The sequence below is a fragment of the Dendrobium catenatum genome, unplaced genomic scaffold (genome assembly GCF_001605985.2).
Source record: "Dendrobium catenatum unplaced genomic scaffold, ASM160598v2 fragScaff_scaffold_249, whole genome shotgun sequence".
Taxonomy (NCBI): domain Eukaryota; kingdom Viridiplantae; phylum Streptophyta; class Magnoliopsida; order Asparagales; family Orchidaceae; genus Dendrobium; species Dendrobium catenatum.
Genome location: NW_021318711.1, coordinates 1,793,266 through 1,818,599, shown reverse-complemented (window position 1 = coordinate 1,818,599; position 25,334 = coordinate 1,793,266). Strand labels below are relative to the sequence as shown.

At 37.0% G+C, this 25,334-nt stretch overlaps 2 protein-coding genes across 6 annotated transcripts in view; both read right to left on the bottom strand.

Moving 5' to 3' along the window:
- The window catches only part of LOC110092524 (glycoprotein 3-alpha-L-fucosyltransferase A-like), a 46,549-nt gene extending 36,181 nt beyond the window's left edge, over nt 1–10,368 (bottom strand). The window contains exons 1-3 of one of the 4 annotated variants that reach the window (XM_028693291.1): nt 9,816–10,368; nt 9,265–9,732; nt 4,539–4,699 (exon numbers count right to left, since the gene is read on the bottom strand). In XM_028693291.1, coding sequence (XP_028549124.1) covers nt 4,539–4,699; nt 9,265–9,585 — 482 coding nt within the window. In that variant the 5' untranslated portion in view covers nt 9,586–9,732; nt 9,816–10,368. Of the gene's footprint in view, nt 1–4,538; nt 4,700–9,264; nt 9,787–9,815 lie in introns of all 4 variants that reach the window. The other 3 variants (XM_020817109.2, XM_020817107.2, XM_020817108.2) reach the window with 3 other exon arrangements.
- A 1,903-nt stretch (nt 10,369–12,271) lies between these two features.
- Nucleotides 12,272–21,953, bottom strand: LOC110092531 (bZIP transcription factor TRAB1-like). Of its 2 annotated transcripts, none has more exons than XM_020817121.2 (5): nt 21,878–21,953; nt 20,660–21,712; nt 18,830–18,901; nt 17,817–17,846; nt 12,272–12,893 (listed from the first exon to the last, which is right to left on the bottom strand). In XM_020817121.2, the coding sequence occupies exons 2-5, from the start codon at nt 21,671–21,673 to the stop codon at nt 12,819–12,821; spliced, it is 1,191 nt and encodes a 396-aa protein (XP_020672780.1). In that variant the 5' UTR covers nt 21,674–21,712; nt 21,878–21,953; the 3' UTR covers nt 12,272–12,818. The 2 variants fall into 2 exon arrangements, with proteins under 2 accessions (XP_020672780.1, XP_020672778.1); XM_020817119.2 differs by having other exon boundaries at nt 20,660–21,782; nt 21,878–21,948.
- Nucleotides 21,954–25,334: the final 3,381 nt, after the last annotated feature.

Genomic DNA, 25,334 nt, shown 5'->3' with positions numbered 1-25,334 from the left:
CTCCTATATAGGAATTTAAATGGTATTGTTTGGACTGCTATATGATATGAATTGTTATACTAGTACTCTGCCCAAGCTAGCCATTTGGCCCACATCTTTGGGGTATCCAAGGCAAGGAAATAAAGATAAGTGTCCAAACTGCGATTTACCACCTCCGTTTGGCCATCTGTCTGAGGGCGGTAAGCAGTACTCCGCTTCAAGATAGTCCCTTGCATCTTGAATAGCTCCATCCAAAAATGGCCAAAAAGACCTTGTCCTAATCAGACATTACTCATTCAGATTTGATAATTCTTGATAATCAGTTGGAAACTTATATTATAAATATGTAGTCTAATGTATAATTTTTACTATTAAAATATATTGAAAGTCTTATTGAAAAAATAATTCAGAGTAGAAAAGAAATTATATATTCCTGTATTTTTCCTATTAAAACTGGCATTAGTGTTACTCATTACAACAACAAGAGTTGAAAAAACATTTTTCTGCAATGACTATCATAAAAAATTGACTGCAAAATAGAATTGAGATAAATTGATGAATGATACTTTATTTGTTTATATTGAAAAAAAAATATTAGATTGTATTGATAATGATATTATTATTCAACTTTTTCAGAATATGAAGAACATACGCTATAAATTGTAAGTTTTTTCATCTTATATTTAGTATTTTATCTTTTTTTAAAATTAAAACTGTAAATGCTTGTCCCAAGCCCAAATGGAAAAAGCTAAGGGATTTTTTAAAAAAATTAAATTGGGCCCTCTCTATAAGAAGTTTTCTGCTCCGCCACTGTCAATAACTAATCCCTTTATCTTCTAAATACTTAACAATGTTTTTGCTTTTTACCTCTTACTTATTTTAATAAACATTTCACCAATTAGAACTAAATTATCTATCAAAAATATACATCATTATAAATATCTTTTGTAAGTATCTTCACAACTAATACAAAAAGATATAAGCTAAATATAGATCCTTAACTTAATCTTATTATAATTAAAAAAATCTCTAATCAATCAACAAATACTTCAAAAAAATAGTCAATGTTGCATCATACAGATCTTAGGGTTGGATTTATAAATCCTCATTATTTATTTGTTCTTTTGAGTGTTGAGTAAGGTACTAAGCATATTAATAATATGCATAAATTATATCCACATTATCTTTAAACTAAGCTTAACCACCATCAATCCAAAGTACATATGGTGTCCTCAATCAAAAGTGTTCTGAAGTATTGAAATTAAGATATTATTAGCTAGGGGTCTCAATATTTGACACGACCCAAAACTTGACCCGAACCCAACCCAAAAAAATTTGGATTTGGGTCAATCGGGTCGAGTTCAAATTTTAATTTCTGACCCGTTTGTAAAATTGGGTTGGGTTCGAGTTGACCCTGAAACCTGAAATCAACCCGAGTCTCGCCTCACATTCGGACTTCATCGTAGTCTGCTATTCGGGATAGGATCAACCTCGCCTGCATAGTGCAGTAGTGCACCGCGCTCGCCCCGATTCCGGACTCCGCAGTCCACACCCAAACGGCCAGACTCTGCACTGTGATGGCACGTTCACCTCACATCCAGACTCCGCACCGCCCTGGCGCGCTAGCCTCACATCCAAACCCCATCTGCAGTCTGTGATCCTCCCGCACTCACCTTGCGTATAGACCCCTGCCCACACAGCACTCAGCTCGCCTCGCCTGCACAGCGTGATCCTGCACCCATACTCTATCGTATCGCACTCGTTTTTGGGTTCGCATGTCAGGTCGGGTCAACCCGGTAACCTAATAAGTCGGGTCGGGTCAACCCGATAACCCGACAGGTCGAGTTAGAGTCTGAATTTTTGACTCATTTATAAAACTGGGTCAGGTTTAGGTTAACCCATTTAAACTCAAGTCAATTCCGGGTTCGACCTAAATCTGACCTGAAAACCCATTTTGACACCCCTATTATTAGCCATAAGAGCTTACGATCATTTGAAACCTCAATCCCACATATCTAAAATAAAATAAAAGTTAAATTATAGGGATTTTTACATACATAACACTTCAAACTATTGTAACTACTTATTCAACACCTAAACTTTTGTATTTACAGATATACCACATAAAATTCTCCTTTTATCTATTTTACCACTCCATTACAACCCCATCAAAAATTCCTCTTTTCGTCTGCGAGGTTTGCGAACGAAGCCTCCTCTACTGAGCTGGCTGTGCAAATGCATAACAAACATCATCCAACCTTCAAATGGTGGTGAGCAATAATATCATTTATCATTATATGTGGTACATCTAACTCGGATATCCTGCAATTAGGATGGTCATGGACAAATTTTGAGAATCGTTTGCCTTCAGATAATGGTAGGTAAACCATCATTGATGTTGTATATAATGCATCTAAGACAACTATAGTGGAGGTGGGATGGTGGGATGGTCGTGGATGGAAGAGTGTTGCACATTTTCAAACAGAATGAGTGCCTCAACACTTACAAATGAAGTTCACTAGACATAGCCATTGCAGCAGTAGGACGATTGTGAATAGGAGACGAGCCTCGTTTGATCTTCTAATATGAGTGAGCCAAGAATTAGGAGGACTAGAGAATGATAAATTCATATATGCTTATGCAGTGGTGGTATACAAGATTTATAAAATGTTGAAAAGTAATGTTTAATCCATAAATATCATATAAAGAATTTCTCTAGAGATTTTTTCATAGAGAATAAAATGCTAAATGAGTAGTCATGGATGTTCTCACTAGACATTTGCAAGAGGATGTACCTTGGTGTATGCTTTTTGCTGATGATATTCTTCTTGTTGATAAGACTAGAGAGGGAGTTGAAGGTAAACTTGAATTATGGAGGTCAACCTTAGAGTCTAAAGGTTTTCGCTTGAGTAGATCTAAAACGGAATATATGGAGTGTAATTTTAGTAGTAATAGACCTAGTGAGGGGTTTGTGACTTTGGGCGATCAAGTCATTAATAAGAGTACACGTTTTAGATATCTTGGATCTATTGTTCAGAGTGATGGTGAAATAGATGGGGATATTATCAGCAGAATTGAAGTTGGATGGTTGAAGTGGAGGAATGCACCGGGCTTGTTATGTGATAGAAATGTACCCCTCAAACTTAAGGGAAAATTCTATAAGATGGTAGTGAGGCCTGCAATGCTTTATGGTGCTGAATGTTGGCCTTTAAAAGAGAAGCATAATACTAAGTTAAGTGTGGCAGAGATGAGGATGCTCAGGTGGATGAGTGGCTTTACCCTTAGAGATAGGATACGAAATGAGCATATACGTGAAAAGGTTGGAGTAGCTCCAGTAGAAGATAAGATTAGAGAAAGTCGCCTTAGATGGTTTGGTCACATAAAACGGCGGCCTTGCGATGACTCGGTTAGGAGAGTAGAGGTATTAGATTTGACTTTTGTTAAGAAAGGTAGGGGTAGACCTAAAAAGACCTGGTTAGAAAATATTAGGAATGACCTTTCTTTATTAGATTTAAACGAGAATTTGACTTTTAATAGGACACAATGGAGAAAAAGGATTCATGTAGCCGACCCCACGTAGTGGGATAAAGGCTTGATGTTGTTGTTGTTGTTGTAATAAAATGCTAAATGAATTGAAATTAGCCATATTTATAGATTTTTTAGGCTATTTTGGTTCCATAAAAAATTGAAATATCCACAACAAATATGAGAAATCGCACCACTTAAAAATCAAATTTTGCTTGCACAATAGATGCCCCTGGGTAACTCTAGCAGGTCAAATGGATTCGGCTTGGTGGTGGCAGCAAACAGTGATGGATAGAAAAAACACCACCAACAACATCTCATGTTGGCAATCTGAATATATTATAACACAATAGATTAGTGGTGAAAAATCAAAATTTTGTAGAAAGATTAATGAAAACAATACCGAGAAAGTTCATTGCCTATTGAACAGACCCAAAGGAAACAAGTAACAGTTTCCTGCAATTGTACATGGATCAATTCTTCTCATTGAGACATATAATCTGAAACGAGCTATTGAATCTGTGAAATCTTAAGAACAATTTATTTTTGAATCTTTTGGAATAGATAACATAAAAATGAGCACATATGAATGCGAATAAAGATAGAAAGTATGTCACCCCTAACAAGACAGACCCAGAAGCTGGTACAACAATGCAATGGAGGCTTCCCCTTAATTACGTTAGTCTAGCTGAGCTCTTTCCAACAACTTTAGATGGGATGCTACAGTGTCTCCTCCCATGACATTAGGTTTCTCTATTTGGGACAGTTTTCAATAAGTCTACTTGGGGTAGGGTTGCAGACCAAGCTAATGCCTCGTCGACCACTAGCTTGTTTGAGAATGAATTACTAAGTTCACCAGAGCTAATAAATTGTTTTCTATTCTATATGGTTCATTGAAAACACAAAATATTCTTAAAAGAAACTAAAAGCTAAGCTGAGTTCCATACAGTGATGGTATATAGTTCCAAAATGTTAAAACAAAAAAAAATGATAAAATCTATTATAAAAAATAAATAATTCTCACCGACACCTACCGTCGTGCATGGTCAATGTTATTCTCAGCATAGTAGTGAGATGATTCCATTGAGCGCAATACAGCAGCTATATTTGGATCTCGAGGCAACCCAAGTGCAGCATCGGGTTTATTATCAGCTGCAACTCCAAATTTACAGCCCACCGAGCATGAGCTCCAGTCCTGACATAGAATAATCATATTACAGAGGTATGGAGTGAATGTTCATCTGCACATAAGTTTTAGATGTAAAACTAAAAAATAGTGGCAATCCACATACAATAACAAACCAAACATGACCTGTTTCTTTTGTCAATAATGAACAATTGAGTAAATGAATGCATAAAGTCAATATGGCCAAGAGGAGCCTACATATTTAGAAATAAAAAACTTGATATTTTCATCACCGGAGAAAGATGGAAGATTTTTATGGGTCTTACGGCAAGGTTCTATCCCACAAAGCTTCTTATTCCAAAATAAACCTATTTATCTAACTCAATCCACATCATTGTAGATATAGGCAGCTAGAAAAAAAAAATTTTAACTAATTTCTAGGGAAATCATTTTTGCAGTTTTTACAGTTAAGAATACTATCTTAGATGATCAAACCAGAATTCATAACTTAACTTATTATAAAATTTTGATGACCATAAGCCAGGAACATATAATTCCTATTACAACCCTTTCAATTTCGTCTTCAGTGATCAAACCAAACCCAGGGAGTAGAAAAAAGATAGATATCACCCAAATAATGAATTTGGCTATCAGGCTTCTCAATCATCTTCGAACATACTTCTTATTCAAGTGTAGTTTAGGAAAAGAAAAATGGATTAGTTAATAAAATGGAAATTAAAACGCAGGGAATCAGGATTAAGGAGCCATTGTCGAATGCTTGCCATCAAGCTTGCTGAAAAGGAAAACAGAATAATTTACAGATAAGAAAGACTGAACAAATAGAAGATGAAGGAGCAAGATAATGAGAAAACCCAGGACTAAAAAGGTTTATCATCTTTCATTAAAATAGTTAAGAGCTCGCTCCAGACCAATTATACCCTTTTTCCAACTTTATCTAAAGCATCATTGCAAAGGAAAATGGAGCAAAGAATCCTGCACCATCATAACTAACTTGTTAACTGAATGCCAAGAGGCCACTTACAAAATTCCTCAACTAATTTTAATTTCATCAGAAGAAACAACACCAAATTTTCCCTAAGGAATTCAACTGCCACTGTGGAAGTCATCAAACCACGCAAGATGTCATTATTGTTCTCACCTAGGATGATGATTTGTCTCTTCCTACCCTTCATCGTGATTTGTTGAGACTTCCTCCACAGCATCTATCAAAACAATTACGTCCTCACTTCAAAAATTAACCATGCCATCAAGGTCCAGATTAGGGTAACTGGCACAAATTTCCCCTCGTTCAACTAAGACTGTTTTTCTAGTGTAAGTCCTATCAACTGAACTATCAGTTGTTGTTGTGGTTCATTGTTGAGCAATATATGTCGCCACCGAAGAATTGATAAGGTATGTATGATTGGGTGATTAAGCTAAGAGTTGGGTGACATCGTATGGGTACAGGCATGTAAAGAAATGTTTTTGTGTAAGGTTTCAATAAGGAGGTGTGCAAATCAAGATGGATTTAGGAGAACGACATGCAACTGGATCTATCCTCTCAATGATAAAAAAATAGTCCAAAATAATGTTTGGATAGCTTGGAGTAGCAGTGATGTAGCACTTAGGTGTTGACCACAAATTCAAGTTCACGGCTATGTTTGTAAACATAAGACTTCATGTGAATGTAGTAGGTGTTAACTAAAACTTATGTGAATTTCATCTCTTTGTTGAAGCCAGCTATAGAGTGCTTCAATTATGGAGGTATTGCCAACATAAGATGGTATTGCTGACCACCAGCGGCTATATAGTGGTTGAAATTATGACATTCCAATTAAGGAGTGTTAAGATGTATTATATGAATATTCTGCCCATGGAAGAAATTTGAACCAAAGGTCGGGATTATCCATGACGAAACAAAACAAGTATTGCCTTAAACTGCGATTTGTCACTTCCGTATGTCCATCATTCTCAAGATGATGTCTCATAATAAAGACAAGTTTGGCGCCCATCTCTTTGAATAATGCTTTCCAAAAGCGACTCATGAAAATCTGATCCCTATCAGAGATAATTGTCTTTGGGGTCCATGTAATCAACAAATATCCTTGATGAAGGTAATTGATTGTAGTAAGCCTGCTGGTACTTAATCACTTAACAAATTGGTAGATGTCCTCGACTAACTGATGCCAAAAGAGTCTTTGATTCATCATAGAGTTTTCTAGTAGCCATCACGCCCACCTATTAAGCTTGAAAGATATTACTTCAGTATCTCTTATTTATGAGTAGATGCTTTTGCCACCATAATCCCATCTTTTCGAACAAGCTTGTCCTGGATTGTATATTTTGGGAAGGCTGTAGAATCTGTGGTGATCTTCTGTTGAAGTTCAATTAATTCCCAAATTCTAGTTGTGTCATGCTGTAGTTGGGAGCAAAGTTTTAGAATAGGTATAGCAATCAGAGTGCTAAGTTTTGACTGTTCATCGAATAATGGCAACTTCAAACTCACTGACAATTCCAAAAGAAAGGAGATATAAGAGAAGATTTAACAAATTTTTCATTCATGTTAATGTCCCCAAATAGAGACTATTTATAGTTGCACAAGTCTAATCAAGATTCCCTACTTACATATTATGTATTTAATAACCCTAACCTAACTCGAATGCTAATATATTTATTTTACTCACATTATCCTATCACCATCTATCCCATCAAAATGTACTTACCCTCAAGGTCAAGCAAACAAAAAGTAGAAAAAAAGAATAATAAATTATAATGAGATCTGAGTTGGTTGAGGTATCAGCAAGTCAGTGAGGTCAGAGGGCGGCGACAATTTTGACGAATAGTATATGAATGGAGATAATGATGTGGATCTATTGAAAATGACTGTCGGAGTTAGAATTGATTAGATCTGTGGTTGATTGTGTGACAAACAGGTGCAGTTGATGCAACAGAAGAAGGAATGGCACCAGCAAGATTTGGGATTGAACTACGATATTGAAGGAATGTCATATCTAGTTGTGGGGAAGACAAGCTAGCATGACAGCATGGCGAGGTGGTGACACGGATCTAGCATGGTGTAGGGGTTCATGACATGACAAGGCTTGGAAAATCTAGCGAATTGCGCAGGGATGAAGCAGCAATGAAACTTAGGTAGAGTATTAGCGGGACCTGACTGGATCTATGAAGTGGTAGCTCGTTGGGAGGAATGAAACTTGTTGGGAGATCATCGAAAGGCTTAGAGGAGTGAAAGTCACTAGGATGGAGTGTGTGAATTGGACAACATTGGAGGTGAAGACGCGATCATCCAATGATGAATGCAATCTTAGAGGCAAATGGGTTGAGCAAAGATAGGATGAGAACAAAATCAAAACTTGGCAAAGTTTGAAATTGTGCAATGGGGTATTGAGGCATTTTCTTTTTATGATGCAAGGCGCAAGCCTCCAAGCATTTTGAGGCGTAAGCCTCTGAATTAAACTATTAAATTAATGAAAAATATGAAATAATATGTAACGACGTTGAAGGAGAAGTGACAGCAACTAAGCAATAATGGAGACAAAGTAGGATCGGGTACCAGTGTACGGATTCTGCAGCTTGTGGCTGAAATTTTGAGGTTTTTTGTTAATTATACACAAAAAGTTTATAATTTTAAATTTTAAAGTTTCTTAAACCATAATTTTTTAGTCTAACAACTCTTCAAAATTGCATTAAAATTACGCTAAGGTGTGTCTTAAGGCGTGCATCACCCCAATTGCGGCATAAGCCTCATTTGTCAAACGTAAGGCATAAGCCTCATTGCTTTTTCCCTTTTGTTAAATTGTGTTAAGGCAAGCCTTGAGGCGAGCCTCTAATTGCGCAATTTTCAACTATGGAACTTAAATCTAATTTTTGTCATTTGTGAGGTTTCTTGGAAGATGACACAATGGTTCTTGAGTGGTGAAACATCATCGGCAGTAGAAATTGATGTCAGGAACAAATTTCTAAGGCAATTTCGTTTGCCCAATGTAGGTTGCAGCTAAAGATAGCCAGATCTTGGACAAAATTGGAGGTGAAGCTGAGAGCTGTGAAGATTCTGGGGTGAGATGTGATGTAGAACATTATGTTGCAATATTTAGAGATGTGATGGGATATGTTGAGCTGGTGTGGTGTGAATTCCCATGAAGATCACTGGATCAATGGGCAAAGATGATTGTGAGCTCAACTTGATTCTTGATTGAAGAAACAGCATAGGAAGAATCGACAGGTAAAGATGATGGGAGGCAGAGCAAGCTAACAAGAGCATCATTGATGTGACCCCAGAAGATCATAAGGATAAACCCACATTTGAGTTCTCAAGCTCGCCAACAACTCCAGTAGAGAGAAGGAGATAGAAAAGAAGACTACTCACATTTTTCATTCATGATAATGCCTCCAAATGAAGCCTATTTATAAATGCCCAAGACTGATCAAGCTTCACTAATCACCAAATAAAAATCTAATAATCCTAACCTACCTCAAATGCTAATAAATTTATTAACTCATATTACCCTATCAGCTTCTCAATCATCTTCGAACGTATTTCTTATTCTAGTGTCGTTTAGGAACAGAAGGATGGATAATTTAATAAAATGAAGATTAAACATAACAACGAAGCGAACCTCCTCGACGCCGGAAATAAATACCGGATCTTTGGTGAAATCGCGGGAGTAAGGTATATCGTCCTCCCTCTTAAGCCGCTCCTCGCACCGTCGCTGCTCAGAATCAAGTGGATTGAACTCTGGGAACGGGAGAGGAAGGTCATCCGCATTGGAGAAATAAGGCAAGTAGAAGGAGGTAGTCCAATGTTGTACAAAATCGGAGCTCTTCGCCATGTCCATTCGGCTGAGAAAAGCGATTTCGGCCACCAACATAATAGCAGCGAAGATGGGAACCAGACTCGACCATCTCTTCCGCTGTCTTTGAGAAGATGGAACTCCCATCAATTAATTCTTCTTGCGTGGCACTTGCTCTTTCTTTCTCTCTCTTTGCGCGGCTTGTACATACTACTATATTAGGTTATAAAGGAGCTCTTCCTTCGGAAGAAGACGACCACCGGCCTTCCATGGTCAAAGAAATAACGCCAAAAACTGGCCAACCAAAATAGGCCAAAGCTCAGCCAAGCTCAAAAACAGCACAAAAAGCTGCACAAAACAAAATGTCAAAAACTAACCCCAACTAAAAAACAAGCTCCAATGCGCATCAGCCTGGACTCACGAAAAATTCCAACAGATAGATCAGAACGGTCAGAATTCTTGGTTGCCCTAAGGCCATCAAGGGACCTGCAATTGGATCATCATCATTGTCCAGACCGACAAAATCTGCAGGCTAAACCAAGGGACAAATATCTCTTGGCAATATAGGGACCCCTGCCAACTTATAATTTTTCCAGCAAATTGAAGGAGTTCTTCCACTTTGAAACCTTCTCATACACCACTCTTTTAATACAAATCAATAATGAAAAATTTCTTTGAATATTGTCCCCAAATCTCCTATTGTATCTCTCTATCCAAATGTGATAAATAACACAGCACATCATCAACTTATAGAAATTTTTAACCGAATGAGAGCTTTTATGTTCACCATTCAACCACTCAAAAAGATGCAAAACTGAAGACCTAAGGAGAAAGCCTTGCGTTCCAGGAATAAGAGCGGTCAGAATAGAAAAAGAGTAAGAACATTCAAAAAAGACAAATTCATTATAAGAGTAGCAAAAACTGCAAGTGACCGGAACATAAATATTTCTAACATGAAGAGCATTTGTGGTTTTTAGGCCCCCAACTAAAACAAGCCACACAAAAATATAATGTTTCAGAATATGCCTTTTTTATGCCAAACTGACTTGTACCAATTACAGCTCGGAATATCCCATTGAGATCCATAAATAAACGTACTCAGGAGAGAATCATGAAGATACTCAAAGGAAGCTCCACCCAAATAATCACCTAAAGTGACATTGGGTAGCTTTGGTTTTGTTTTAAGCAACTTTTTAATATAAATATTTTTTTGAAAAATTCAACTAAAATTTTGTTTTAGATAATTAGAAAAAGGTCAATTTATTAAAAAAAAAGTCTATCCAAGTTTAAATTAGCTTAAGTAGTATGTTAACGAAAAAGTCTAAAAAAAGAGCAAATAAAGATTTCAATTATCCAGACATTATCCAATTTTCGATTTCTATTAAAATCAAAACTTTATTATCTGGTTTCAATAGAGTTCTAATTTCAATAGAAAACGGTATTACGTTCATTGGTTTTAATTAAAAAAAAAAAACAATTCCTTAAGAAACCGTCACTCTATATACGGGTATCTTAATTAAAAAAATTTCCCTAAGAAGCCAGGGAAGTCAATTATTAATTTTACTTTTTTTTATTTACATTCCTTCAGTTTCAATTATTAATTCATAACTGATTAGTAATTTCTTTATTAAAAAATAAATTAAATATATTTAATAAAATTAATAAAAAATAATATATTTAATAAAAAAATTAATTTATACTCACTAATTTATAAAATATAACTTATATTTTTTAAAATAAAATATAAGAAAAAAAATTATTAACCAGAATTTAATATTAAAGTTTAAAAAGATTATTAAATATCAAGCTAGACATCAACAATTATTCCTAGATCTTCTTATTTAACATAATCATATATGATGGTGTGCCCAAAAAGGATGATAATTTGTACAATAAGTTATAACTGAGCATGTCAATGATCTTTTGATCTGACATCAAAAGTGCAAGTATGTGTTGATTCATGACTCCTGATTCTCAAAATACTCAGTTTTGTCAATTTCATAACCAAAAGCTCCATGAATGTTTTTTACAAGTGTAATGGATATATTACGATTAATTGAAAGTTCATCTTTATTGCATAGGCAAATTATTGCGTCAGGCTACAGTAAAGCGCAGGTTACTGTAGACAGAGAGAAACCGAACGCATCTCTCTGTCAGGTGACCTGACGCAATAATTTGCCCATTGCATATGGATGTTACTTTCACAATAACTCATTTTTACTCTCAAAAAAATTACCCAAACTCTAAATATGCTAGAGATAGGCTCGAGCATGAAGTCACTACATTAGTAGTTATTGGCTTAGAGGTACTTTCAGACATTGACCCTTGAAAAATAACCATGTCTCACCATACTGCTCGGTTTCTCTTGATTGGGGAAACATTATTTGAATATTAATCAAATATATTCAAACATAATTTGATCGTAAGTTCAAATCTTATTTGAACAAGCATAAAATCTCTATGAAAATTATATCGATTCATTGCACAATCACTTTGATCATTCAATCATTATAAAATCAGAAAATCGCTTAGATTATATGACATAATATCAATCATATATTAAAGAAGACTTTACCCCGCCAAAGGTAATGTTAAACTACTTTTTCCTATCCAACTTTCCGTTACAATCTTCTTGTCCTGATAAACTATCAACTACTAAAAAAATGTCTATAATAGCACCGAGGGGTGAGAATTATGAGAGAATTTTGAGGAGAGAGGCAATTTCATTTGAAAAAAAAAAAAATCAATGAATAATAAAAATATTTTGCAAATTACAACTGTTATGGGATACACACAGTCAAATTTCTCAACAAAAAAAACTATAACTTCAATATAATTTTATTTGAAAAGTGTTGCATTATTTATCTAAAAGCATAAAAAAAGAGTACAATTGTACAAGAGCTGGCATGAAAATAGCACTCATCACCCAATCTAATGTTAAGCCATGTTCTAATACACATATTAAGGAGAAATTATTCAGTGTGGAGTCAAAACGTATCTTTCATCCCGATTCCAATCAAGTTAAGATACGTAGACTTTCTCTCTTTTGTAGTCTTCTTGTACACACCCTTTATACAAAAGAGAGAAAAAAAGTCTATGCATCTTGATCTGATTGGAGTCTATACACCGTCTGCACTCCGCACGTAATAATTTCTCTAATGCTGGGCAAAAAAAAAAAGTCGGTAGCAGCAGAGAGAGATTACTGCTGCCGGATTAGAATAGGAAACAAGCTAAAAAATGACCATAGATCAATGGACGGCAACTCAAATTCCTATTTTACAGCACATTAAGTTTTCCCTTTCCCTTCTCTGTACACAATACCGTTGCCACAAAGCAGAGTGCGCTCACCAATTTTGACTCCTAAAAGCCCAAGGCTCCCTTCACCAGGGACCTGTATATGTCCTCCGCAAGCATGATCTTTTTGGTCCAAGCTTTTCATTGAGAAGCTCCAAAATCTGCCCATTTGATTTCTTATAATTAGAAAACATATTTAACAAAACAATAACGTTCATGTACCCCAACCATTTCCTAGTGAGTTCAACGTAAAGAGTGGTTGATATTATGACTAGTGTTGTTCAACTTGGTGAACTATACTTGAGGAGCTTGTTTGAGTTCATAAAGAGCTCATGAAACAAGCTTCTCAAATTCGATAGACTCTGTCCGATAGGACATGCGGACCAAGTGGTGGATGCATATAAACTTCATTTTTAGGCTTCGTTAGGGACGGCTTTCTTATTGCTTTGAAAAGATGCTTTTTAATACAAAAATCTCTTGAAAGCAAGAAAAAACAGTAGTCTAAAGCTGTCACAAACAAAACCTTAAACTCACAATTGGATCACCATTGAGGTGTACATTCGTAACATCAATATGGAATTAAACGACAAAGTGCTTATGAAACTAAGAAAAATTATAAGGGCAGAGGTTTTATCGAAGTCAAGATTATCTTTCTAAATGGCACCTATAGCATTATAGCACTCAAGAGGTCCATCTAAATAAGTATTCATTTTATCGATCCATTTAAAACCAATAAAAAAACTTTGTCATAATTAGATCCTAGTGAGTTCAATGTAAGTATCAAATGCTTCATAACTTTCTACCAATTTGGGTCACAAAAAACGTCATGATAGGTATAAGGCTTACAGAGTGTAGAAGTATAAGGCTTAGGCAATGAAGATGATGGTGGAAAGAGATATATTAAATTGGGATTTATATTGGTTTAAGAGCGTCTGCCTGTTAGTCGTAGAAAGAGTAATCATCAAATAAGGGTGGCTGAGATAGCAATAGTAGCAACTACTTTTGTGCCAAATACGGTATGAGACCTAGAAGACAAGCGTTAGAAGAGGAGGGCCTTTGGGCCTTCGTTATTATGATAACCAGGGCCAATTTATAGCAAATGGCAATAGTTGTGAGTTGGACAAACACCAGGCATATTATCCCTTGTAATAGTTGCACATAGAAGGCACATAGCGATAACCATTGGTAGGCGTTGGTGAGTTTAAAAATATCAATTTTGAAGGTAGGGAGAGTACTGCAATTAAATAAATAAGTGCAAATTGGGTCAGTCATTAGAAAGCGCTATCAAGAGTTGAAAAGGAATGGCCAGATATCATCCTTCGGCAAAGCCAAATCAATTTGAGTCCAAAAATATAAACTTTAGTAAGTAATTAATAGTATTTCCAAGGTTCTCTTGAAGATGCTGAAGTGAGTAATACTTATCAGATAACCTAGTAGTAATAAGAAATTGAGTTGCAAGTAAGTCCCTTATGGCCTTGGCAATATCATAAGTGCCAAGTTAGGTCTAAGTAATAAAAGTGCATGTTTTGCAAAGTTAGGCAATATATTTGTGATTCTTGGCAACACATTCCATCTTATCTTTAAGAAATACCTCATTCAATTCATCAAAATTTTGGCAGGTGGGGGTTCATTGTCGTTAGTATAATCACACACTTGACTTTGAAGAGACTCGACATTTCTTGGATCTATATGATGTTGCTAGAAGCATCCATTGTGGCATCAATTCGATATATGGGCTCAACCCAATTTATAAATGTTGGTAACTGTGATATGGCAATAAGGTAGGAAGATTGCGACGCACAACAAGATTGTGGCTTATGAACGATGATGTGGGGAATTGCTCAAAGAAGAATTAAGAGAATGGAGGCAACAACAAGAAGCACTCATGATGGTAAGCAGAGGCTCAATAACGATGATGTGGAGGATTGCTCAAAGAAGAATTGAGAGAAAGGAGGCAACAACAAGAAGCACTCATGATGGTAAGCAGAGGCTCAATAACGATTGATGACTACAACAAGATAATAATATGGAGGACTTCAGCAAGCAGTGCGAGATACAAGGAGTAAGTGAAAAGGATGTGGTTGTGTCACTCATAAAGCAACAACAAAAGCATAACTAGGTTCGTGCAAACAATAGGAATATAGATTTGGAGAGCAAGATTAAAGGCGTCATTGCTCTAATATCACATTTTATAAAAGAAGGAGAAAGAGAGAATTCAGTCTATGTATTTTTCCATGTGAATGTAGAGGAAAATACAAGGCCTATAGTTTGGCTAAAGAAGAGAGTAATAAATGTAAAAATATCATTCAAACAATATCTCTAAATATTGAAAAATATGCATTATGTGGATGTTTGACCATTAAATTCAACAAGGTTATGTTTTGACAATTACATGAAGTATTAGCACGATGAAGAAAATCCTTTAGAAAAACTACATACATAAAACTAATTAGCTTGATTAGCAAGATAATGAATCTAATTTTTTTAGTACAAAAAGTTATAATTATAGTTGTTTAAAGCTACAAAGTAAAATAAAAAAGGTGATAATGTTTTCGACTCATTATAATTTCCTATTTGATGAATATGCGTTGCACAAAATCTAAAAAGCACTGCATATGATCTAGATGCTAGGAGTACAATCTTATTTTGATGAGAGTTTCCATGAGATTGGGATCATTATCCTTTCTTGATTTTGAGTACACCTCAATTTTTATAAGAAGCAGACTTGCGTTCTTAATTTTCATAATAGGTACCCTCGAAATGGGAGCTGCTTCTCATATTGCATGCGACTTGGACTCTTCAGGAGTCATGTAGGAAATTACTCCATTGTTGTGTGGATGAGTATATGTTCATTTTTTGGAGGTTAAGAAGCAATTGCATTGTATCAGTTAGGTTTTTTCAAGTACATGCAATCAAAGAGAACTCAGTAATGGAATTACCACTTAAAGTGCTTGAGTGCTAAAATGAGAAAAGAACCTCACAGTTTCTTTAAAAAAATAAGGATGCAAGCTAGTGTTAAGTGTGCCATCTAGTCATGATAGAAATAAGTCATTAGTAGCAAACTACAAGACTAATGCCAACTATAAGAAGGATTGCCATACCAAGAGGGATTACCATGTATTAAAGAGGAAGAAGAGACATGCATGTAACAGACATAAGTAGATAAGTCAATGATTGCTACATCAGTACATATAAATCCTTGTAATGTTCATTCAGTGATTGTAGGACTTAGATGGATGACCTATATATTCATAACTTGGCTTGTTCATATCATCTAAGTCCAGACAATGACATATTTTTCATTTGTGAGCCATATAATGGCTGTCTATATGAAATTATGCTACTTGCACGGCTACTAGATTTGGCACTATGTTTCAGGACACATGGTGGTGTAAGCAGGCTATTGGTTAAGCATGCATTAATTACAAGAAAGAATCTGATATCTTTGAGTGCGATAAGGTAAAAGTTTTTTACTGATGCTATATTCCTTGAGGTTTGCCAAGTAGCGCTGGTTGTTTTGTTGGAAGACAAATAAACTTAGGTTAGTTCCTTGTTATGAGCTGCAACTTTGAGTGCATTTATTTTATTTATGTAAGATCATTGTGTTTTTGGGAAGTAGAACAAAGTTTGCATCTAGCCTATGATAAAAGTTCCACTCAAAGTCAGGAAGATATTATGGGAAGATTTTTTGGGATGATTAGATGAATGTCTTGTGCTGCCACATGTGTTATTACTAAATCAAACCATTATAGAATTCAGAATTAAGAGAAATATGATATAACAACAACAAAAATATCAAGTCTTTATCCCACTACATGGGGCCAGCTATATGAATCTTTTTTCTCTATTGTGTCCTATTAAGAGTCAAATTCTCATTTAAATCTAATAAAAAAAGTTCATTTCTAATATTATTTAACCAAGTGTTTTTTGGTCTACCTCTACCTTTCTTAACATAGGCCAAATAGAAAGGTATGAAATTCTATGTGAGGTGCATTTTCGATATTAAAACATCCATTTTAGTGGCAATTGCGCTTCAAAGGCCTCTTGTGAGTGTTTGGAATAGACATCATCAAGAATTTACGAGATTATGCGCACTCGATCCTTCAAGGCTTTGGAAGATCAGAGTGCTAGGCTTGAAGAGAGACCACATAGGAGATTAAGGAGAGAATTGATAAATTTCTGTCTCAATATAATTTTATATTTGGTGCAACCAACATTATAGAAGATCTGAAGAGCTCTGCATAAAATTAAGATCATAAGGATATTTTCTAATTTCGATGAGGTTTGCATGAGATTGGGAACAGGATCCTTTTCCAATTTTTTTCAAGAACTGAGACTTTCAATTTCACAAATGCACCTCAACTTTTGTGAGAATAAAACTAGCACTTCTTGTATTCTCGAATCAGGATCTCCATCTTAGATTGCGTATGGATGGCCTTAGCTGGTATGCAGATGAGTATACATATCTTTCATTTATTGGAGTCATCAGGTTAAGGCTGTGACATAAAATCCTAGTTAAGATTTCTTAGGTATATGTAATAGAAAAAATCTCTCCGCGGAATAACTTTTTGAAGTGTTTGATAACTAGAACAGAAAAGCACCTTTTGAATTCTTAAAGGAAAGGAGGAGGATTGTAAGCCAGTGTCTAGAATGTCATCTAGTTGCAAGATAAAGTGATTTATAAGAGGTTCTTAGGGATTATTTCCATTGTAATAGTTGGGTGTATTCAAGTTTCAAGGGAAGATCTTCAGAGTGTCTTAATCTTGCATAATATTTGTGGCTTTTGTTTAGTAGATCAAACCTTTCTCATCTCTTATTAACATAGGCTTGATTTAAGTTTAACTACTTTAAACCTTGATACTTTTTGTGTTCGCTTGGTCTCTATTATAAATTATTATATGGTTCATTAAATTTCGCTCTTGAAGGCATTTTTGCAATTATTTAGATGTTTTATTCTATGAATAACTTTATACAATACTTCTATAATATTGAACAATTTACGAGCAATGAAACTCCTGTTTGTGATAAATATTACCGAAAAAAATGACAAACTAGTTGCAATCCACAGAGAGAGAGCCATTTACCTGGTCTTTCTGCATTTCCAGCACCTTGGCCTGAAAATTTTAAAAGAGAAATTAGTCAATCACATCTTTGAACGGCATGGTTCTACAGTTAAATTAAGTAAGCGACAAGACAATAGAATATCAAGTATCTAATCAACAGAAGAAATAACAACTACAATCATCTTCACAAAAAAATATAGGACTTCCATTAATTGTTTCCTAAATATGTTTGTAAGAATGTAATTGTCAATCCCTCTTTCACGCTTTACAACTTGAAGTTTTGACTTAATCCATGGTTTCACCTAAGCAAAGAGCTAACATTGTAAATTTCAATACTATTAGTCACCAGTAAATATGCTTCCGGATGTCTATATTGAGAATGAAGCTTGGAGATTACATAATATGCTTTGATGAACGCTTGAATCTCCACACTCTCTACTATGATTTTCTCATATGTGGAACCAATACTTACAAGTACATTTTGTGTAACAAGCTTTCATTTCTAGAGTGATCTAGAATCCGCTGGTATATATACTAATAGGCTGGTTCATGACGGTGCAAAATTAAGCTTCACCAATGACTGATAAGAGAAATAACAGGACCTGTAATTTCTTTAGATAGAATATTAATTAGTAACGAATTCTCTACCTTTAGATTTCTTACTTCAATGGGGTTTTGAAATTCAGCAAGCATTATTAACAAGTAGTTTCTCCAAAGCCTACAGTTGGTGAGTTAGGGTTTCACTATGCATGCTAACACCCCAATTTATTATTCACCATGAGTAACTATTCTCACAAAGTGCTCAAAACTTATAAAGAGGACAAAGATACTTCAATTCAATTAAAAACCACATTTCATAACAAAAAAACTTTTAAAAGAAGAGTTGGTGAAAATGTCCACAAAATAGTAACTTAGAGGGCTACAATATAGTAAGTTATAAATGAATATATCATTGACAACAAAAACCTCTACGAGCAGCAATATGCTTATTATTATTCAGAATCTAAAAAACATAGGCTAAATGTAGTGCTTACCTGTTTCTTTTCTAGCTCTTGATTTTTCTCTTTTAGTATAGCGAGTTCAGCTTCTAGCTCCATGGTATAAGCCTGACCCAAATTAAAAAGAGTTAAACTACAGTTTCCAAAGATATTATACCACAATCTTGTATGTAAGAAACAAAAGTTATTAGCAGAATCACATAATGTCAACATTAAACAAGCACTTAGATTTGCCTAAACCAATGAACTTCAAGAGTGATTTTTCTAATTAAGGATGTTTAATACTTTCTTATTAAGTAAACTAACAATGTAATTACTTACCAGACATAATAAAGGATGCGAGGCAAACATAACTTCTGATGCATAAAAAAATTTCATCTAACCATATGCAATGAGATACAATTTTTGGATGAAAAAGTTGAAATGACACTTTCCATAAATTGCCTTTAGGAATAAATGGACATCAAATTTGATAAATTTGCAGCCAAAATGATTGCATTGTCATGTTAATTCTAACCAAACACTAAACTCACCAAAATCCTTGTGTGTTTAATCCTAAACTGGACCAAATATAACTTTGGCCCCGTAACTAGATGAAACCAGATTTGTCCTGTCAAATCCAAGGAAGCCGATAACTTTGGCCCCAGAACTAGATGAAACCAGATTTGTCCTATCAAATCCAAGGAAGCCGACCCTCCTCCTTCCTTGTGATAGTCAAACCGAGCAAGTGACTTATGGCGGATAGCAGCTGACTGCCAATGCCCCCCTCCAACACCCTTACTGCAAGTGGCTCACCCCTTGCCGTAGATCGCAACAAGGTTATACCAATTTTGAGTAGTTTGCTTGCATACATTCATACTACATGAAATTCTTAGGACCTTCGCAAACCTCCAATTTATATAACACAAACATTTCAACACGATTGTCATTTCTTGATAGCCTAAATTTAATCAGTGAACATTTTTAAAATAGTTTCAATCAATACAACCATCAAAACTTAGATACACAAACTCTATTGGACTAGTTGATGCAAGGTATCCCATATGTCATCGAGTCTAGTTTACATCGTACCTAGGACATTTCTTTTGATTGAGTCATGTGAACCAGACCCTTTTGCTTTGGGTCATGAGTCAAGCCTATATTTTGGGACCTTATGATTCTTATTCCTAGGCTTTGAGTTGTAGTGCGAAGCATTGAGTTGTATTAATTCATATTTGTGCGTGAGCTAGCCTAGCCCTATCTCTTGACCTTATTTTAACCATATTTGTCTGCCTTTTGACCAAGCTACATCATTTGAACACCATGTCATCACCTGATAGCCACACATCATAATTGAATTTATCTCACACTATAGTTTTGTCTTCATGCAAAAGGTTGTGCTTTGTTGAATGAAGATATTGAACTCTTGCGCTTTTGTTTGTATTATTTTCCTCTCAAGTAAATAACTTCTTGAGTAAGTGCACACCCCCTTGGAGAAAGACTTCAACAGTAGGAAGCACAATGAAGGACAAAGTTAACTCCGCTTCATCACCGAGACTTTATTTGTTTGTTTGTTTGTTTTTAAATAAAGATCAATAAGGTACACGAATTTCCAATCAAAAAGGGTAAGATGGTTTTAAACAAACCATTTTAACACACAAATACTTACAGTAGCCTAATACTAAGCCAGTACCATACAAGCATAAAACAGGGTATGCAAACAACTGTTTAACAGAGCAATTTAATCAATCCACGCAATAGTAGGTCATGTAAATTAAAAAAGAACCATGCGAATGAATAAGAATAATTACACAAAGGCAACGTAAATTCAATAAAAATGGGATTCAAATGAAAAATCAGCCCTAAAAGCTGAACAATAAATAATACCTGTTTCCGGGCTCGAGATCTCGCAGCCGACTCTCTGTTCTTTATCATCCTCCTCTGCCTCCTTTCCACAACCTTCTCCACCGCACCATCGGACTTTCTACCCCTTATGGCCCCATTGAACCCGAAGAGCATCGGCGACAACGATGAAAAATCTCCTTTCCCCTTTGCAGGTCTATCAGAAGTAACCTGCTTTGCCGGCGGCCCCGCACCCGCAACGGCGAAAGCTCCAGTTCTCAATCCAATCATCCCTGTTATCAAACCATTATTAATAGCTGGATCAACGATCCCGACGCTTCCGCCTGTCATCCTCCGCTGTCTTCCGGGATCAACATTAGCGCCTAATGGTAGCTGCGCGGAGTATGGCGTCGCGCCGGCGACAGGTATGGCTAAATTTGTATCAGAGTTGCCTGGAAGGGAGCTTGGCATCACTCCCACGTTGCTGCGTTCCACCTGAGGTAAATTGAAGGCAAAAGCGGAGTTGCTGTTGCCCGATGCCGACAAGTCTCCGTAATAAACGCCGTTATTATTGTTGCTGCTATTGTTAACCACGGGTGTCGATACAGTAGGGTTGGGCTCTTCTCTCACTACCCCAGCTCGCACCAGGAACTCCTCAAGCGTTATCTCGCCGAGCGTCGGCTGCCTCTTTTGCTGGAGATCTGATCCACCTGCGCTTTCCACGTTATCGATCATAACATGCCGCCAAACCTCGTCCACGGTCTTCAGGCTAAGGGTCCTCGGGAGGCTGAGCGATCCCTGGCGCTGGAGAACGCCAGCGCCACCGTCTACCCCACCGAGTGCGACCGCCATTGCCTGGTTCTCCTCAGCATTCCAGAGGTTCTTCAGAAACTCGTCCATGTTCATCGAACCAAAATCCTTCCCAATCCCCATCCCCCCCATCGTGCTTTGGAACTCGTCGAAAGTCAGCGAGAAAATCGACGGCTGCCGCGAAAGCGGAGTACCCGCAGCCGGCCGATCGCCGTCGTTTCCATCGTTCCACATGCCACGATAACTCATTTCTTCCGCCCTCACTGCCCCGAAATTCCGGCAATTTAGCTACAGAACAAAGCAGCACCCACCATCAACCGCCTCGCAGCCAAAATTTCTTATCTCGATATCCACAAATCTAACGGAAGATGCGAACGTAGGTATATATTCCGAAATTTCGGGATACGAAACAGAACAAAATTTCAACTCTAAAGTGCTAGAGAGAGAGCATACCTTTCAGGTTTATTTTTTTCCTCCCGTTGTGGAAGTCCACTTAGGCCTGTTGGCGACGAGCGATAGGCTGGCGCTGGGACGAGAGATTTAAAGGCGGAGCGGATGAAAATACCGATAAAAAAATGGTGAGACGTGGCAGGTAATGGGCGAGTCCAGCGGCAATGATTTGACGCTTCTCCTATAGTAATTAGCCACTTGGTGTTTTGCTGTTGGATTTGTGAGTCGCGCTAAATTCTACGCGGCTCCATATCGCCTTGTCAATTTATTTGATTTTTTTTAATAATTTTTATTTTTTTAATAATTCGGCTGGACTCCCCCTTAAGCCGGCCAAATCAATCAAAATTGATGGAAACAATTGTGTACGCACGCAAAAACCAGGGCTGTAAATGAGTTAGCACGTTTACTTGTCGTCCAGCTTTAATTCTAGCTGGAGCTCGAGTTTGAATTAGGCTTGAGTTTATTTGCTAAATTTAAATTCAACTCGTTTGAAAATTATGAGGTTCAAATTAGACTTAATTAGGCTTCATTTGGGTTGACTTTTTGTTACTGTTTTCAAAAGCAAATTTTTAATACACAATTTCTTAAACTAAAAAAAAAAAATTGTACTAAAAAATTGTTTCAGAAAATAGTAAAAAAGCCGTCTAAAACGAAGCCTAACTCTAGCTCTAATATATCATCAAAAAATTATCTTGATCAGACACGAATCTCGAGGCTAAAATTGAGTTGGAAGCTTAAAAAATTAAATATGGGACCATCTAAACTCCGATTTCCATAAACTTATTGTCGAACTGATCGTCTCGGAAATACGAACTCAACGACACCAAATTAGACTCAATCCGAGCCCAAATGAGTCCAAATCAAGGACCCGAAGCGTTGTTGCAAAGTTCGTACCACAATTTATGTTACCAAACAGTCTTCAAACTTGACAAGCTTATAGTCGAATCGAGCGGCTCGACGAGACAAATCCAACGAGCCCAAGATCGACGAATTCTGAAGTCATTAAGACTTTCAAATGTCTGACAAACGGTACATGATTAAGGGATTCAATATCGGCCATTTATCGAATCACTCCCTATTTGTCACTGATCTCTCATCTATTTCTGGGTCATGCCAATCTAGAAATCTATAAATAGACCCCTCATTTCTCTTGAAGGGGGATCGAAGCAAGAAGAGAAGAAGATAAGAGAAGGAAGAAGCTCCTCCTCGACCATCGCCGGAGTTTCACCGAACCATCATCGGACCTTTGCCGGACCACCACATAAGGCCCTCGCCTTCGCCGGACCACCACATGAGGCCCTCGCCTTCGCCGGACCACCACTTGAGGCCCTCACCTTCGCCGGACCACCGCCTGACACCGTTGCTCCGCCGGACCACCACTTGAGGCCCTCATATTCGTCGTACCACCGTCTGACGTCGTTGCTCCGCTGGACCACCACTTGAGGCCCTCTCCTCTGCCGGACCACCGCCTGACGTTGTTGTTCCGCCGTACCACCACTTGAGACCCTCACATCCGCCGGACCACCGCCTGATGTCGTTACTCCGCCTGACCACCACTTGAGATCCTCACCTCCGTCGGACCACCGTCTGACGCCGTTGCTCTGCTAGACCACCACCTGAGGCCCTCGTCTTCTCCGGACCACCACTTGAAGCTTTGAACTCCACCAGGCCACCACTTCAAGCCCTCACCTCCGCTGGACCACCGCATAATGTTGTTGCTCCGCTGGACCACCACTTGAAGCCCTGTGCTCCACCAAGCCACCATCTAAGGCCTGAACTTCTATTGGACCACCACTTGAGGCCCCGAGCTCCACTAAGGTGCCATCTGACGCTTGGGCTTCTATCGAACCACTACCTAAGGCCTGGACTTTCGCCGGACCACTACTTAAGGCTCTATGCTCCACCAGGCCACCACTTGACGCCCAGAGTTCTCCCAAAGTATTGCCCTTTTACTATGACCTTTCTAACCCCGGTCTCCTGCCGACTACGGTCCTTCCGACCTCTGTCCCCTACTATGGTCCTTTCGACCTCCATCACAAAATAGCTATCTTTCTAACCCCGGCCCCCTGTTGACTAAGATCCTTTTGACTTCCATCACCTACAATGGTCCTTCCGACCTCCATCACCAGACAACGATCTTTCTGACCCCGGTCACCTGCCAACTACGGTCCTTCCGACCTACATCGCCAGACAACGGTCTTTCTGACTCGGTCTTCTGCCAACTACTGTCTTTTAGACCCCTGACTCCTGCTGATTACAGTCCTTCCGACCTGCATCACCTACTATGGTCCTTCTGATCTCCATCACCAGACAAACCCATCGACTATGGTCCTGTCGACCAAACAAACATGTCTATGTAACACCCACCATATAATGTGTTTTATATGATGTACATTTGTGACATCAAGCCAAGGCCTTCTCCCTAAGAAGGACCTCATTTGTAATCGACTACAAATACTAGTGGATTCATTCAAAATGGGCCAGACCCCGTGATTTTCCCCCCTTTTTAGGTGTCTCTTATGAATGTTACACCCTCTCACTAATCTGATTGTGTGCTAGATCTTCATACAATTCTAAGACATTAAACTATATATTTCTCTACCGCCGCGAATACTTCAGAACGCAACAAGCTCGTTTAAAAAGCTCAAAATTGACTCGGAAATAATTTAAAATTTTAGTATACTATATATTAAAGCTATTTTGAATTTATTTTTAATTTAATTGAGTGGCTAAACAAACGTTAAGTTTTTCGAACCCGTAGACTTGAGCTTGAACTATTGGCTCAATAGGCTTGTTAATTAGTTGAGTTTGAGTCTAGCTGACTTAGCACACTTATATCCTTATATAAAATCCATTAGGAAAAATATCTAAATTATGTATTTGTATTGATATCAATTTCAAGATTAAAGGGATGATATATTTTATGTCATTTTCTGAATTTGAGGCCTCACGATAAAAAATTACTATTTTATCCCTAATCTTATCTCCATGAATTATTTATGAGGCGAAATTTTAATTAAATCTATTTGATAGTAATAGCACGAGACATTTCGTATATAATATCGAAATTTTTGTACGACATATATAAATAAACCAATTTATTAATCTATTCTCTCAATTGATCTTATATATTAAATTAAGTAAAATTTTAATTTTATGAGTATAAAATTCTCTAATGATTTTGGACAAATTTTTGACTCAGTACAGCATTTATGAATTCCAAATGGCAAACAACATAATTCTGAATATTTTAAACAATTAATTTTAATAAGAATATCTTTTTAGCTGAATGGCTGGCAATGGTGTAAGCCAGTTAAGCCAACTTGTGAGCTGGTTCAAACTCAACTTGATAAATGGCTCATGAGCTGAGCTTGATTAGCTAACAGCCAAGTCTAAGCCAACTTCGACATGACTGGTTAGCTTGCGAGTCGACTTGTTTCAAAATTTATTAGTGTAAAAT

Coding starts and splice junctions, on each gene's coding strand:
- LOC110092531 (XM_020817121.2), bottom strand. CDS start 21,673: ATGAGTTATCGTGGCATGTGGAACGATGGAAACGACGGCGATCGGCCG. Junction 18,902..20,659: donor GATCTCGAGCCCGGAAACAG/GTATTATTTATT, acceptor AATTTGGGTCAG/GCTTATACCATGGAGCTAGA. Junction 17,847..18,829: donor AAGAGCTAGAAAAGAAACAG/GTAAGCACTACA, acceptor TAAAATTTTCAG/GCCAAGGTGCTGGAAATGCA.